Genomic DNA, 14,897 nt, shown 5'->3' with positions numbered 1-14,897 from the left:
AGCAGAAAAACTGCTATAAAGACATGATTCTTATCTTCCTCTGAGCCAGGTTACAACACTGTAAAAAAATATTGTTGGTTTAACTTAAAGTAAGTTAGCTGGTTGCCTTAAAATTTTGAGTTCATTGAAATTTTGATTTAATACAATAGAGATTAGTTTAATCAACAGAAATTCTAAATATTTTGCTTTCTGAACCGCGTTGATTATCTAAGTTGATTTGACAAAAGAAAATAAGTTCACATATATGACATTATTTTATGCCTAATTCTGATCTGTCAATGTCCAGTGACAGAAGAAGTTCTTTGACACTAAATGGAGTATTTGAATATATTTTTATTGAATATTTTTCCCACCCTTAAAACCAAAACTCTTGACCTTTGACTGCCGTTTGCTTTTGTTGATATAAGTGCATTATACAGTAGCTGATGCATATATAATTTGAAACATCTTCAAAAACTATGTGATGGAAAGTTTTTATTGATATTTTTAAGCATCATGAAATTAGATAATATTGGGCTTTTTTTTGCAAATCAGATTTTTTTTCCTGTGTATCACTCATGTTGTTCATGCTATGATGTATTATGCACGGCTTGCAGTTGCAAACGTTTCTCTCTATGATCTTAATTTTAAATGTAAAGAGAGCTGATTGCTGGCAACATCTCATTAGAATGGATCTCATTTGTACTTCCAGCTCATCCCAACTGAGCTCTGGCCAGTTGCACTGATAACATTACGGATCCCGGCAGAATGGCACCTACTACAACCAACAAAACAGCGATCCGGCGACCTCCAGCGAGAGACGCTGTATGTGTAAAACACCACATCAATCTAATCAAGCTTCTTGGTTGGAGAAGGACCTATAATTGGTCCACTTTGATGATCAGTGAGGGCTAATTACGAATTACTGATGTCTTTAATCACAGCCTAGTTTTTGCAAATCTCTATTACTCATTTAAGCGTGTTTTGTTGGTGAGAGTTGGACTGTTAGTGTTACAGGAACAGTAGACATCACAACACCTGCCTGACATTTTAAAATGAATCAAAATGTACTTAACTATTTCCCACTCACACACTAACAAATAGTGAGTGAAACAGTATGCAAGCATAATTTTCTACAATAAGTGTTTCAGTTTCAGTGTTTCTCATCATGTTGCATATGAGTGAGAGTTACGTGTAAAATTACACCTATAGAAATTAGAACTTAAAAGGGTGGTTGATTATGATTTCACTTTTTAAACTTTAGTGTATAATGTTGCTGTTTGAGCATAAACAACATCTGCAAAGTTACGATGCTCAAAGTTCAATGCAAAGGGAGATATTTTCTTTTACAGAAATCGCTTTTTAAGAACTACAACAAATGGCTGGTAGGGACTACAACTAGCTTCTTCCCGGGTTGGTGACATCACTAACCCTAAAATGTACATAAACCCCGCCCCCGAGAACACGCATTAAAGGGGGTGAGGTCATGTTGGGCTGCTTTAGAGAAGAGGAAGAGTTGTTGTAGTAGAGTGTTGTTATCATGCCGTCATTTTACGCCGGACTGCTTCACAAACGAGGGTCAATTCAACGCTGGATTTGCACAAAAGATTAACATGACGGCACATGCTAGTGGATGAGTTGAAACTACATAAATGTATCCACTAACCATTCAGAGACGTCCAGTTTCATTCTAAAAGTTGTAACTTCTTCCTGAGTCTCTCCATCAGTGTCCGACTCCGGTTTGAACAATGTAAGGCTGAACACCGTTACTGACAATCCTCATTTTGGCTGCGTGAGATTCTCCAGTTTTGTTGTTGTTGAGCAACTGAAGCGCAAGCTCCGCCCTCTTCTGGAAAGGGGGCCGGGAGCAGCAGCTCATTTGCATTTAAAGGGACACACACAAAAACAGTGTTCCGTGTCCTTACTGAATAAAAGTGTTATATATTATATATATATATATATATATAATATATATGTATATATGTATATTTCTGTGTCCAGTTATATTGGAAATAAAAACATTTATTTTGTATCTTTTATGTATAAATGATGAGTAAAATACAGTACTTCAGAAATCGTTTGGGTTGAGCGCCGGTATGTAATTTTGAACCCAACTGTGAGTTTCCTGCAAGCAGACTTTCTCTGCACACAACAAATCCTCACACTGTGCTTGTGGGTAATCACATTAGCACATGCCCTCATCGCCTCCATCCAAACCAGACTGGGCAACACGTTATCTAAATCTGTGTCTGTTCCACTGAATGCTTACCAGCATGTGAGGTACAAAACAACACAACGGCACTGCGTCTCCAAGCCTGAACTGCTGTAGGAGCTTTCAGCATGCTGTATTTTTAGCTGCGGTAATTTTATTCATTATCTCAGTGCGCTCCATTTTTGTGCTTCTAACAATAGCATCTCTATAGCATCTCTCCATGAGCCTTCCTTGTGCACCGGCTGCCAAATGTGCCGAAATTAAAATGCTAATTTGGTGCCATTAGCTTGACAGTGCAACCATTACCCATGACCACACCGCAGCCCAGAGGTCCAGCGGTTACAATAACGCAACGCACCTGATTGAAACCACCCAGCTATTATGGAGCACAGAAGGGAAAGGTAATGGACAGGTTAAAGCAAAAGTGTGGCTGATTACGTTCTCTTGATTTTCCACACAAAACCCTGTCGCTGTGGAGAAAAAACCTTTTTAACTTTAATAAATATTGTAAACGTTGCAACATTACAGACTGTAGCGTGAGAACTACACTGAAATTTAATTTTTTATTTTTTTAAATATATGAAATTAATATTTTTTGAAATTATAAAAAAACAAAGATTATTGTTTTACAATTCACAATAAAATACTATTCAATTTAATTGAATTTACTCTTTATTTTGTAAACATTACAAAAAAAGATTATTGGAGAACATTTTACAAGAAAATTCTATTTAATTTAATTTACTCTTTATTTTAAAAATAGTGCAACAAAACAGATTATTGGAGTATGTTTTATAAGAAAATACTATTTAATTTAATTTACTCTATTTTATAAATGTTGCAACATAAAACAAAAATGATTGTATTACATTTCTCAAGAAAATACTATTTAATTTCATTGAATTTGCTCTTTTATTAATATTGCAACAAAAAGATTATTGTAGAACATTTTACAAGAAAATACTATTTCATTTCATTCAATTTACTCTTTATTTTATAAATTTTGCAACAAAACAAAGATTATTAGAGTACATTTTACAAGAAAATACTATTTCATTGAATTTATTCTATTTTATAAATCTTGCTACATAAAACAAAGATTGTATTACATTTCTCAAGAAAATACAAATTTAATTGAATTTACTCTTTATTTTATAAATATTGCAACAAAACGAAGAGTACATTTTACAAGAAAATACTATTTCAAAATTTCAAGTTTATTTTTCAACTAAAAACGGTTGGCGTAAAATGCATTTTGGCCGTTCATTTACACGACAACTGCGCTTTGAGGGCCTGAAAACACAAACAAGCGGGTTTCAAAGTGCACGTTTTTGAAAACAATTCCGTTATCTCCATATAAATTACAAAAATGTGAATTTGTGAAAATGGTTACGCTTTACAAAGTGACATCGCCCACTACTGGCCTGGCAGCATAATACAACGTTTTTAGTCGTCTTCGTGGATCAGTTTGAACGGGGATCCTTTTGACACAAAAAAATGCTGGGTTGTTTCAACCCACGTTTGGATCAAATATGGACAAACCCAAACCGTTGGTTTACATTAAATTTTTAATCCCAATTGTTGCATTAGTCCATACTTGACCCAAACATGGGTTGAAACAACCCAGCATTTTTTAGATTGCAAGTTTGTCGTCTGTAAGGGAAGAATGCAATGGAAAAATGTTCCCTTTTTAGTACATCATTGTCGTGTAAACATACCCTAATTCAATGTTACTTGCTACTAGCAATTTCTGAGTGAAAATTGTTCCTACACCAATTTTTTTTTCAGTGTATACACTGTGTTTTAAAAATGGAAAGACACCCACATAGTACACAAACATATTTACCCACAAATACCTACTTAAGCGCTGTAGCTAGGGATTTGTTTGATTTCTTTCAGGATAATCCTTTTAAAACCTCTCTTAATTCATGGTTGTTTAGTGTGCCTTCCTCAAACATGCTCTTTTTTTACCACTGTGAATTGTGCAGCAGCTGATTTAAGACGGAAATGCTCTCTGTGTGTGTTGGGATTACTTTTATTTGGCTCACAGTGAAGTTTTGTGTTATTTGGATACTCCTCTCTCCTTGTCTGACACGTGGCTCTGAAGACGGCTTAGATAGATGTCTGCAATGCTTCAGATACAAATTGAGCTGGAACCCTTTTTAGATATCAGATGTGAGTGTGATTTAAGTGTGCTGTTGATCAGTGCATCAATGAATAGATTGAGGAGGTGATTGCCCTCTACAGTTCTCTGCTATAATTCTCTTATCATCTACTCCAGAGATTCTGCTTCCTTCCTGTAAGTGGCTGCAAGTCAATAAGGACTCTTGTCACCTCAACTCCTTGCAAACTCAAGTGATCGTAATTATGCTGACATATTATATCTCCTTAGGGCCTCTCCCAGCTCTTAACTTCTCTTAATCGTCTCCATTATCAAATAGCCCACTGCATAAAAAACATTTTTAGTACAGTTTTGGTGTATTTAAACTTGCATGAGGTGGGTGATGTAAGCCAACATTTAGATCATTATATTCTTAATGTTTTGGTTTTACACCAAAAAAAAAAAAAATATATTATCAATATTTTCTTCTTTTAAAGGGGACATATCATGAAAATTTGACTTTTTCAGTGTTTAAGTGCTATAATCGGGTCCCTGGTGCATCTACCAGCCCAGAAAACATGAAGAAGGACAACACAGTAACGTAACCTTGTTTTGGCAAGCCTTTCTCTGCAAGCATGTGAAAAAACGAGCCGCTCAGATTTCGCTCCCCTTGTGACGTAGGAAGAGGATCTTATTACCGCCCCTTAATCTGCACGTTTCCACCCATGGCGCCGCCATTTTGTTTTCGCAAGCGTCAACGGTGTACCAGTTCTAACGCCAGGGGAAAAGTTTGATCAAAGCATGCTATGATAGCGATCATAAACGTTAGCCGGGTGTGTATGGCTCTGTTTGGGAAACAGGTAAGCTATGTATAGTGGGCGTCCATACGGGATTTGAACAAAAGATTAACATGACGGCACATGCTAGTCGATGAGTTGAATCAACTCCCCAGCAACTACATAAATTTATCCACTAACCATTCAGAAACGTCCAGATGCATTCTAAAAGTTGTAACTTCTTCCTGAGTCTCTCCATCAGTGTCGACTCCGGTTTGAACAATGTAACGCTGAACACCGTTACTGACAATCCTCATTTTGGCTGCGTGAGATTCTCCAGCTTTGTTGTTGTTGAGCAACCAAGCACAAGCTGTTAAAGCTCCGCCCTCTTTTGGAAAGGGGGCCGGGAGCAGCAGCTCATTTGCATTTAAAGGGACACACACAAAAATGGCTTGTTTTTTCTCACACCCAAATAGGGGCAAATTTGACAAGCTATAATAAATGATCTGTGGGGTATTTTGAGCTGAAACTTCACACACATTCTGGGGACACCAGAGACTTATATTACATCTAGTGAAAAGGGGCATAATAGGTCCCCTTTAAAAACAGTAATGAGCATGAATGAAACTTTATAAGGGACTAAATAATGATTATAATTCATGCTTTTGTAAATCATAATTATCTTCTCTTTTTTTTTTTTTTTTTTTTTTTTTTAAATGATATTCTCATGCATTTTTGTTTTTATTCCCCTCTAATTTCAAAGCTTCCCAACACCTATTTAGGTAAAACAGCATTGTAGTATAAACATGACCTTGCTTTAGCATTTTGAAGAATGTTTTCCTCATTTACTAAAGCATGTCATTTGTAATGTTGCTAAAAGATTAATTTCTTAATGTTGTTTGTGTTCTGCAGAACGGAGAGGCGTCCCTGTTTGAGGTGAACATCCGTTACGTTGGCGGTCTTCTCTCTGCGTTCTACCTGACGGGCGCTGAGGTAAGATTCAATCTCACCTGTTCTTCTCACTAACTTGTTTTATGCAATTAATTGGAACTGGAGTTAATGTTTAATCACATGAATTACAGCCAGAGAAAGGTCTGTATTAAGGAAAAATGATCACCTTTCTGTGGTTCAGTTTCAGGCCAGGTCTGAAACCGAAGGCATAGATTCAAAAATGAAATAAAGGCGATCCATAGACACTCAGAGTTGTGAGTCAGCCTAATGGACATTGATTTTCAGTCAGAATTAGTCAAAGAGGAAGACAGATGTGCTGTGTTTTCTGAGACCATCCATCTGTGTTTAGAGATCTGTCTCAGATATAGACGTACCACATATACACATCAGATGAGTCGATTTGATGTTTCATTGAGATGTTTGCCCAATGTAGACATATGTTTGAGATGGAAGCATATAGTAAGAATACGTTGTGACATGCTCCATCATTTTGAGTCACTTTGACTCAGAAACCTGTCAGTTTTATGCATTTTTTGTGTTTTTATTCCAATGCAAATATCATACATGAAATGGTAGAAAATATGCTCTTCTATAGAGTTAATTTTTCTAGTTAAGTAGCTGTGACAATCTATGAACTTTACTTTCATGGGGTAAATTTAATATTAGGTAACAGTATTTAGTTCTTGCTTTAAAGGTGCAGTAAGCGATTTCTGAGAAACACTATTGATATTTGAAATCAACTCAAACAAACACACCCTCCCTTCATTGCTCCACCCACAAAATGCACGAACAAGCAATGCAAGAGTGGATGTCTCTTTATCATAGCTGAAGAGAAGAAAAATAACGCTTCGTGAAAAATAAAGAGAAGATGCCAAATGAATGACAAGGAAGAACCATAAATGAACATGCAGTACACAAGAGTATATACAAGCAAGAGTTTTTTGCAAGTCGCCAACAGCACACAATGACACTCAAAACTGTCCTGTAACTATGGCTAACATTACAACAACAGCATATCTTGGTTCTATGAAATATAGCAAAATGTTACGTGAGGTATGGAGCAGAAACAACGCAACCTCGGTGTCCGTTTTCAGGCCTTCCTCTTAGATCTCTCCAGCGCTGGAAAGCTTTTCTAATATTAATGCGGGTCCTAAAGCACTTGCCTGATCATAACCCTTCTTTTTCCAGTGATATTCCTCTAAGCTTTTCTCTTTTGTAATGTCTCTCAGCCATCACTCTTTCTACAGTCTTTCCTCAAATCTCCCTCTTGCTCACTATCTCTCCTCCCCCATCATAAATGGACACACCCCCTACTGCTGATTGGCTACAAATGTGTTGTGCTGCTCGGTCCGATGCACTTTCAACAGCGTTTCTCAGAAATCCTTTACTACACCTTCTAGTAAAGATGAGAGCTTAACTGAATTGACTAGCTTATTCTGACAGGGACTTTTTGAGCTTTTTATGGTTTGCATTTACATTTATTGAATTTATTTGAATTCTGTTATAAATTGTTAGCATGACCGTGTAATTTTCATATAGCATGAACAGACAGTCTGTATGTAATTTGATTAGCTGTTGGCTCATTACAGAGTTCCTCTCTGATGGATGTGAACATGAACAAGATCTGTTTAAGATGTTTGTGCTTTAGTTCTGCACTTCACTGCAAGTGTGTATGAGTTCCTGCCTCCGTCTCTCACTGTAGATGGAGTTTGTTGTCCACCATTTCTGATGAATCTATCAGTATAGCTCAGCAGTCTGCAGTGATCCATCCCTGTATTCATGCACAGAGGGAATGTGTGTGTTCGGGATGTAGATTTATCTCATCCGTCTCCTTCCCTTCCATGAGTTTCCGGGGGGTTGCACTCCCTGCAGATAAGGGTGGGTGATTGGAAAACCCACTTTTGCGAAACGGCTACGGTGGCAAGGCATGCGTAAATCACCCCCGACAGCATGAAGTAGGAAAACATCACAGGGCTTCGTTGCGGCTAACAGCAGGGTTACAGCTATAGAGCGTGATTTGTTCAAAGGTAGAAGTTGCTCTTGTTGTGATAGTCAATAGAATCACTTTCTCTCTCTAGGCAAAACATCATGATTTGACCGTCACTATCATCTCTAACGTTCTCTTAAAGCCTGGGATGGCTTATATTCTCATTCTTATTATCTTATTATTTAAAACAAGACAAAACAAGGTTTGAAATATGCTAAAACTGCAAAAAATCAAGATATAAGCTGAAATTAAATTTCATAATTTAATTAGTTTCTTTAACAACTGCCATTTTTATTTAAGAATCAGTTTTCACATGATCTTAAACAACCTGAATATACTGAATAAATGTATTTTAAATGTGTGAGGTTTGTAGACCTGGAAAAGTCATGGAAATTAAAATCTTAAAGAAATAGTTCACCCAAAAAATGATGCCATAATTTACTCACCCTCAATCCATCTTAGGTGTGTACGACTATCTTCTTTGAGCCGAACACAATCGGATTTGTATATTAAATAATATCCTGGCTCTTCCCTGCTTTGTAATGGCATTGAATAGTGCCAAAAAATGTTTTTGAAGCTCCAAAAAGCGCATCCATCCATCATAAAAGTAATCCATATGACTCATAGTCATACAAGTGCACAGTTTTTCTATATTTAAAGTATCTGATAAGTGCCACCTACTGTCTGAGTGAATTTGCATTTTTTTCATTCACTCCGTCTGATGTTTTTGTTTTGTGCAGGTATGTCTTATGTAGCATAATTTAACAAAGCTAAAGTCAGGCCATTCTATTTTTGCTTTAAATCTTGAAATCAAGGCCAGCTTGGCTAATTAAACAAGAAATAAATTTGCTTAAACAAAGAAAAATAAAAAAAAAAATACCGTATCGGAATCGGCCCGTTTGGTTTTAAAAAAAAAATTGGCAACCAGAATCGGCCATGAAAAATCATGATCAGTGCATCCCTAAATGGAACCTTATTGTAAAGTGTTACAGAATTTTAATATTTGCCATTTATCAGTTGTCTGCCATAACATGAAAATAATTATTAGCTTATCTGTCAGCCAGAATTGTATAATCATTTCATATCTGCTGTTTTTAACTTAAAATACGAAATATGCCGCATCAGCCAATGACGTCTATCAAATTCATGTGTACAATACATTTTTAATTTTATTTAATTTTTAAAGGTAAATTTGCAGAAAATCAAAAATGTCCTCACCCACGAGATAAACAGTCTATCCCTGCTGGCAAATATTTTTCTGTGATTATTAATGTCATAAAATGTAATTATTAATGTTAGAATTTTTAAATGTCATGTGCCATGAACAACTTTAAGCGAACGTTAGATGACAGCAAATTTTGTGAATGGAAAAATTTCCATTTTATTCAGTGTAATTCTCATCCCAAGATTCAGTCTTCATATGAAGGTCTTTAAGAGTGTAAAATTCTATCAGTGTTCATTACACACTCTGCTGCTCAGTAAAGGTGACCCAAATCTTGTTTTCTTCATATGTATGTATGCTACATCAAGCGAGACTCATTTGAAGGTTCACATCCTATGTATCTTGCATCTATATGACTATAAAAACCAGTGGATTTATGCAAACTACTCAAAAACCACAGCTGTAATTTCCTGCTCCGTGGATTGTTCTTACAAGCCACGGCTACAGATGAATCTCTTATTCCAATTACCAACAGAACATCAGTCAGCTGTATCGCCCTTGTTAGTATGACACCGAAGGGCGTCATATTACTGCTGTATGCAAAAGCACTTATGCTAATTTACTGTAAGATCCTGCAGAAAACTGCCATTTTCATCCATCAGTCACTCCATTGATGCACATTTATGGGTAATTGACCTAGAAGTGTAGAGCTGATTGTATTGCTATTGTTAGCAAGTGGCATAGAACTAATGATCTTTGCATGTTTATGTCAGTGCACAGGTACAAAATGTTATTTTCTTTCAGTATTTTTGTCTAAAAATATCTAAACATCCTAAAAAACAAGATAAATTTCCTGGAGAAGTAATATTGCATAATATATTTGGGGAACACTTGTCAAACAGCGTGTGAGTACTAAACTAAGTTATCTTTCGCATCTTATTCTTAAACTGTCAAATACACGCAAGGTTTACATAAACAGTCATTTATATCTTAAGTGTGTGTAAACAGGTTGGATGTTTGTCAGTATATTATGATACGCACGTGTATCAGTATATTAGATCCGTGCATTAGGTCTTAAAGTAACAGTAGCCTAATAAACATACTGCCGTCTGTGTCATTAATGTGACAATTTTGCCAGCGGTGAAGTACAACTTTAACTAATGTTAACAAACAAAACCTTATTGTGACGTGTTACCCATGTTTGTTTTTAGTAGCTGACTTATGGACAGACTTTATGCCGATCGTCCGCAATCTGGCTAAACAAGACTAATGTCCTAATCTTTCATAGCTTAGCTCTTTGAGTTTAGTTTAAGAGCTAACAGGTTAGAACCATCCCTTTCTATGCTATTTATTTGACTGATTGGATTATTAAAGCCTGTCCATTCTGCACCTGCAATATCTTGAAATATTCTGCATATAACCATTAAGGCAGTTATGTCAAAAGCCTATAGCCTATTTCTCTGAGGAATTGCCCACCTTTGAATTGCCGCAAGATCAAATCACTGCTGACGGAAGGGTATTAGCTTGCAGCTCTTTGTCATTCCTTCACCTCTGTCAGCTTGCAGGATTCGTCTTTACATAAATGTTTTATCAGTCGAGCTTCAACGATCGTATCAAACCTTTCAGGACGTAAGAATGACCTGAATAAACATCATGCACGGATACGTTTTGGTTCATTCTCCTGCATTATTGATACATCATTAAGTTTGCACATACGTGTTCAATTTAGCATGGTCTGTCTTTCCCGTTGCTTTATTTACAGAGCTGATGTTCATGCTTATATCCCTGTAGGTATAGCTGCGTGTCAACCTGCATTTATTTCCAACCTCCTGCCAATATATTTGAGGAATCCTGCTATTCACAACGTGAGTGTCAGAATGCACTTAAACAGACCTGCAGTTCACATACAGAATCTAGCAGGAGGAAGTGAACCATTTCTGGTTCTAGAGAACTGTCTGTTGTCGGAGCAAACGATAACTTACACAGTGTCCTTCTTAATGGCTGTTCAGGATACATAAACCCCATGGAAAACCTTAAACTTTAAATAGGCTGAAGCACCTGAATGAGAAGCACCATGCTGCACACCAGACGCGTCACGTTCTCAAAACAGTGAATCTAATCACCATACAGGCAAAAAGTTCAGTTCAGTATAAAAAGTGGCGTCGAAATTGGCTCAAATGTGGAGAGATCTATAGGATACCGTATTGTTCCAAATATAAGACAATGTTTTTTCTTAGATATACATCTGAAAATGCGGGTTCATCTTATATTCAGGGTCTAGACTTTTACATGTCAATAATACACCCGCAACAATAGGTGGCGCCAAATACGCGTAAAACGAGTGTGTCAAGAAATACAGTCTCAGAGTAATGTTAGAAGATCGCAAGCGCAAAAAGACAGTCTTAAAAACGCTAACAGTCAAAGAAAAGCTTACCGTCTAAGAACCGCGTGACTGTCATGTTTGTGTGCCTCGCTGATGAGACCAAAATTACAACCAAATTTAAGTAATTAATCGCACATTTTTTTTTCTGTAATTAATCGCTATTAATCACAATTAAAAACATTGGATTTTTTAATATTTGTATATTATAATAATTTCAGTTACTCTCCAAATTAATGTAGAAACAACTTAAAGACTATAGTATATTTTGAATATTTGTTTAATGGCATCTTTGTATGAATGAAGGCCAGTATCACTGATACTAATACTGCTACTGATGTCTCTATGAAACTGATTTTTTAAAAACATTAATTATAGACATTCAACATTACAGTGTAACTAAAAAGCTATCAATTTCAACATTTATTAGGCTTTTAAAAAAATAACTTTTAATTTAAGTGAACTTAAAACAATCTTCACATAAACCCAATATAATAAATGTCATATTTACCTGTGGCCTTCTGGTAGGTAATATACAGAAATTAAATAAACTTATAAAACACTTTACAGTCTTCACTGCATAAATTACAAATTAAATATAGATTAATCCTTAAAGCTACAATTTTCTGTTATCTTTGTTCTTTGATTAAAGGGGTGGTATAATGCCACTTTTACAAGATGTAAAATAAGTCTCTGATGTCCCTAGAGTAAATTTTAGGGTTTGTGATGTCAACAACCCAGGAAGAGGCTTGTTGTAGTCCCTACCAGCCATTTGTTGTAGTCCTTAAACAGAGAATTCTTTAAAAGACAATATCTCTGTTTGCATTGAACTTTCAGCGCTGTAACTTTGCAGATACTGTTTATGCTCAAACAGCAACATTACACTAACTAAAGTTAAAAAAGTGAAATCGCAATGAACCACTCCTTTAACATTAATGACAGACATCACAGCAACTGGTTTATTAGGCTGCTGTCACTTTAAGAGCTGAACATGACGCGGATCTGATGCGCATCTCATTTTCTCAAAACTCTTTAAGTTCATTTAAGACGTTATTTAAATCATTTAAGACTGCTCTTATGAGGATACTCGACAATACGGGCATTTTGTCATAATTCACATTAGCAATGTGCCGTACCAGCCGCATGTCAAATTAAATGCTTCTTTCAACAAGAGGTGAAATTAAATTTCCATCAGCATAAAACTGCCATTCGCTATAAGAATTAAATTTTGGGGTGGCCAATCAGATGTCAGGGATGTCCAGTGCCAGGACAGCTCTCCGCCACTGCTGCTGTGTGTTCAGACTGAGCTAAATTTAATCTTTTTATGTAATTTTGAGATGAAGCGACATCAGTGACAGACTGTTCTGAAGAAACAAGATATCTGACTTTATCTGGGCTGGTAGAAAATGATGCAGAGTACACACATTGCTCCCTGACAGGTGGAACAATAGCTCTGAACGGCTGTTATTGTAATCAGCAGTTAATGAAGTTATATTTTGCGGTTTATGTTACTCAGAGTTCTTGCTTTTGGCTGTGCAGCAAGAACAAAATGTTTCACATTTTCTTAGTTTTTGAATTTAGATTATTAAAACATTATCAATACCAACTTGGAACTTTTGGAAAAGTTATATTTTAGTCACAGATACATATTACAAACCCCCTGTGGAGAAAATAAAGTTTTTAATGTTGTTTATATGTCTGATGTCACAAACTACCTTGTAACCAATCACGTCAACATGTGGGTGGGCTTTAGCATATCATTAACTATGACAGCTCTGAAGCAGGAGAGTCTTAATAGAAGCCAGGTTATCCTGGTATATTTTCTATTGATATGAAAAATCATGTAGATTTAGCAATATAGCAGGTGTATGATGTATATTACGATGTTATAATGAACTATATGCCTTTCTCCACTGAGGTTCTGAGTTGTTCAAAGCGTTTCTAAGGATACTGATTTTCAGAAGGCAGCTGTCTGACTCTGAGATGGTGATCAGGAACATGGTTTGTGTAACATTAGCAAAACATTATTAGCTATTTGATAACTTGGTCAAGCTAAAGGCTAATAATCATATAAATTACCGTTAGGTGTCCGATGTTGTAAAAAGCGATACCACTGTGCAGCGTTTACCTTAGTAAGTTGACCGAGAGGATCTCTGAGCTTGTGCGAGTGAGTGGAGGCGGGGCTAATTTGCATATTCATAGATTCGTGTATACTAAAGCAAGGGAGTAGAGTTACAGTACATTCAAGCTATTTTAAGGCAAAAATATGGAATTTTTTTTTTTTTACAAATGTCATTTTGGTAATTAAAAATGAGTTTTAAGGGATAAAATTATTGAGTACAGGGGGCTTTAAGAACAAAACAAATCCAGCAATGTTGCCATTTTAAATCTGCACATGGTTCTAAATTTTCTATATGCAAAATATAATTTCTTATTCTCTTTTGTTTGATTTTAGGGTGAAATATACCTGGACATGTTTTTGACAGGTTTTATGAGATTCATCCTAATAACGTATAGGCAAGATGGAAGAAACATTTAAATTTGCATTTTTGGGTGAACTGTTCCTTTAAGCACAAAGTGGGTTGTTGTGCTGTATTATAATCAGGCCAAATGGGTGTTGTTATCCTCTTCGTCCATCTGCAAAAAGCATTGGAATGATGCAAATTTCAGGCATAGAGAGAGCCAAAAGCTCTCTAGATTGGGGTTCTGCTGCCCATCTCTCATTATTACAAAGACGGTCATAAGACTTTCGATCGCTTCTGCAGAAAATGCTGTTTATGGGCTAAAGGCCATTGCTTTAAACAATGAGAGCGCTATTGATCCCAGAAGGCTGCACCCACAATCAATGCTTTCCCAGAAAGTTAAGCCTTCCGCAGAACTGAGTTTGATGTTGATTTGTGGGTCCAGGGCGAAGGCGAGTCGCTCGGTCACCACTGCCCGTAAAATTCAGGACAGCCGCAAGGATCGAGGGTTATGAGCCGTGCTCTGAACGTTTGTCCTCTTCTGAACGTCCAGTCAGTTATGAGTCTTGTTACAGGCTGCATCCCAATTCATGTAGTGACTGTACTATATAGTATGCAAGAATAAAGTCCCCCTGTAGTGAATAATTTCATCCCTTAAAACTCGTCTTTGATCACCAAAATGATGTATTTAAACATTTTTCTTCATGCCTTAAAATAGCTTGAATGTAACTGTACACCCTTGCCTCATTTAGTATACGTGGATTATATGAATTGAATATGCAAATTAGCCCCGCCTCCACTCACTCACACCAGCTCAGAGATCCACTTGTTGACGATCACACGTTGATGTGATTGGTTACAAGATAGTTTGTGACGTCAGAAACACC

The 14,897-nt window shown here is 36.4% G+C and overlaps 1 protein-coding gene across 2 annotated transcripts in view; it reads left to right on the top strand.

Annotated features, from left to right (window-relative positions):
• LOC127497135 (mannosyl-oligosaccharide 1,2-alpha-mannosidase IA) overlaps positions 1–14,897 on the top strand; it is a 232,690-nt gene that overhangs the window by 156,028 nt on the left and 61,765 nt on the right. For both annotated transcript variants that reach the window (XM_051865342.1, XM_051865343.1), the window contains exon 4: positions 5,981–6,061. In XM_051865342.1, coding sequence (XP_051721302.1) covers positions 5,981–6,061 — 81 coding nt within the window. The remainder of the gene's footprint in view (positions 1–5,980; positions 6,062–14,897) is intronic.

Source organism: Ctenopharyngodon idella, chromosome 16 (assembly GCF_019924925.1).
Source record: "Ctenopharyngodon idella isolate HZGC_01 chromosome 16, HZGC01, whole genome shotgun sequence".
NCBI lineage: Eukaryota > Metazoa > Chordata > Actinopteri > Cypriniformes > Xenocyprididae > Ctenopharyngodon > Ctenopharyngodon idella.
Note: the sequence above shows the minus strand (reverse complement) of the source record. Positions and strands in the feature narration are given on the sequence as shown.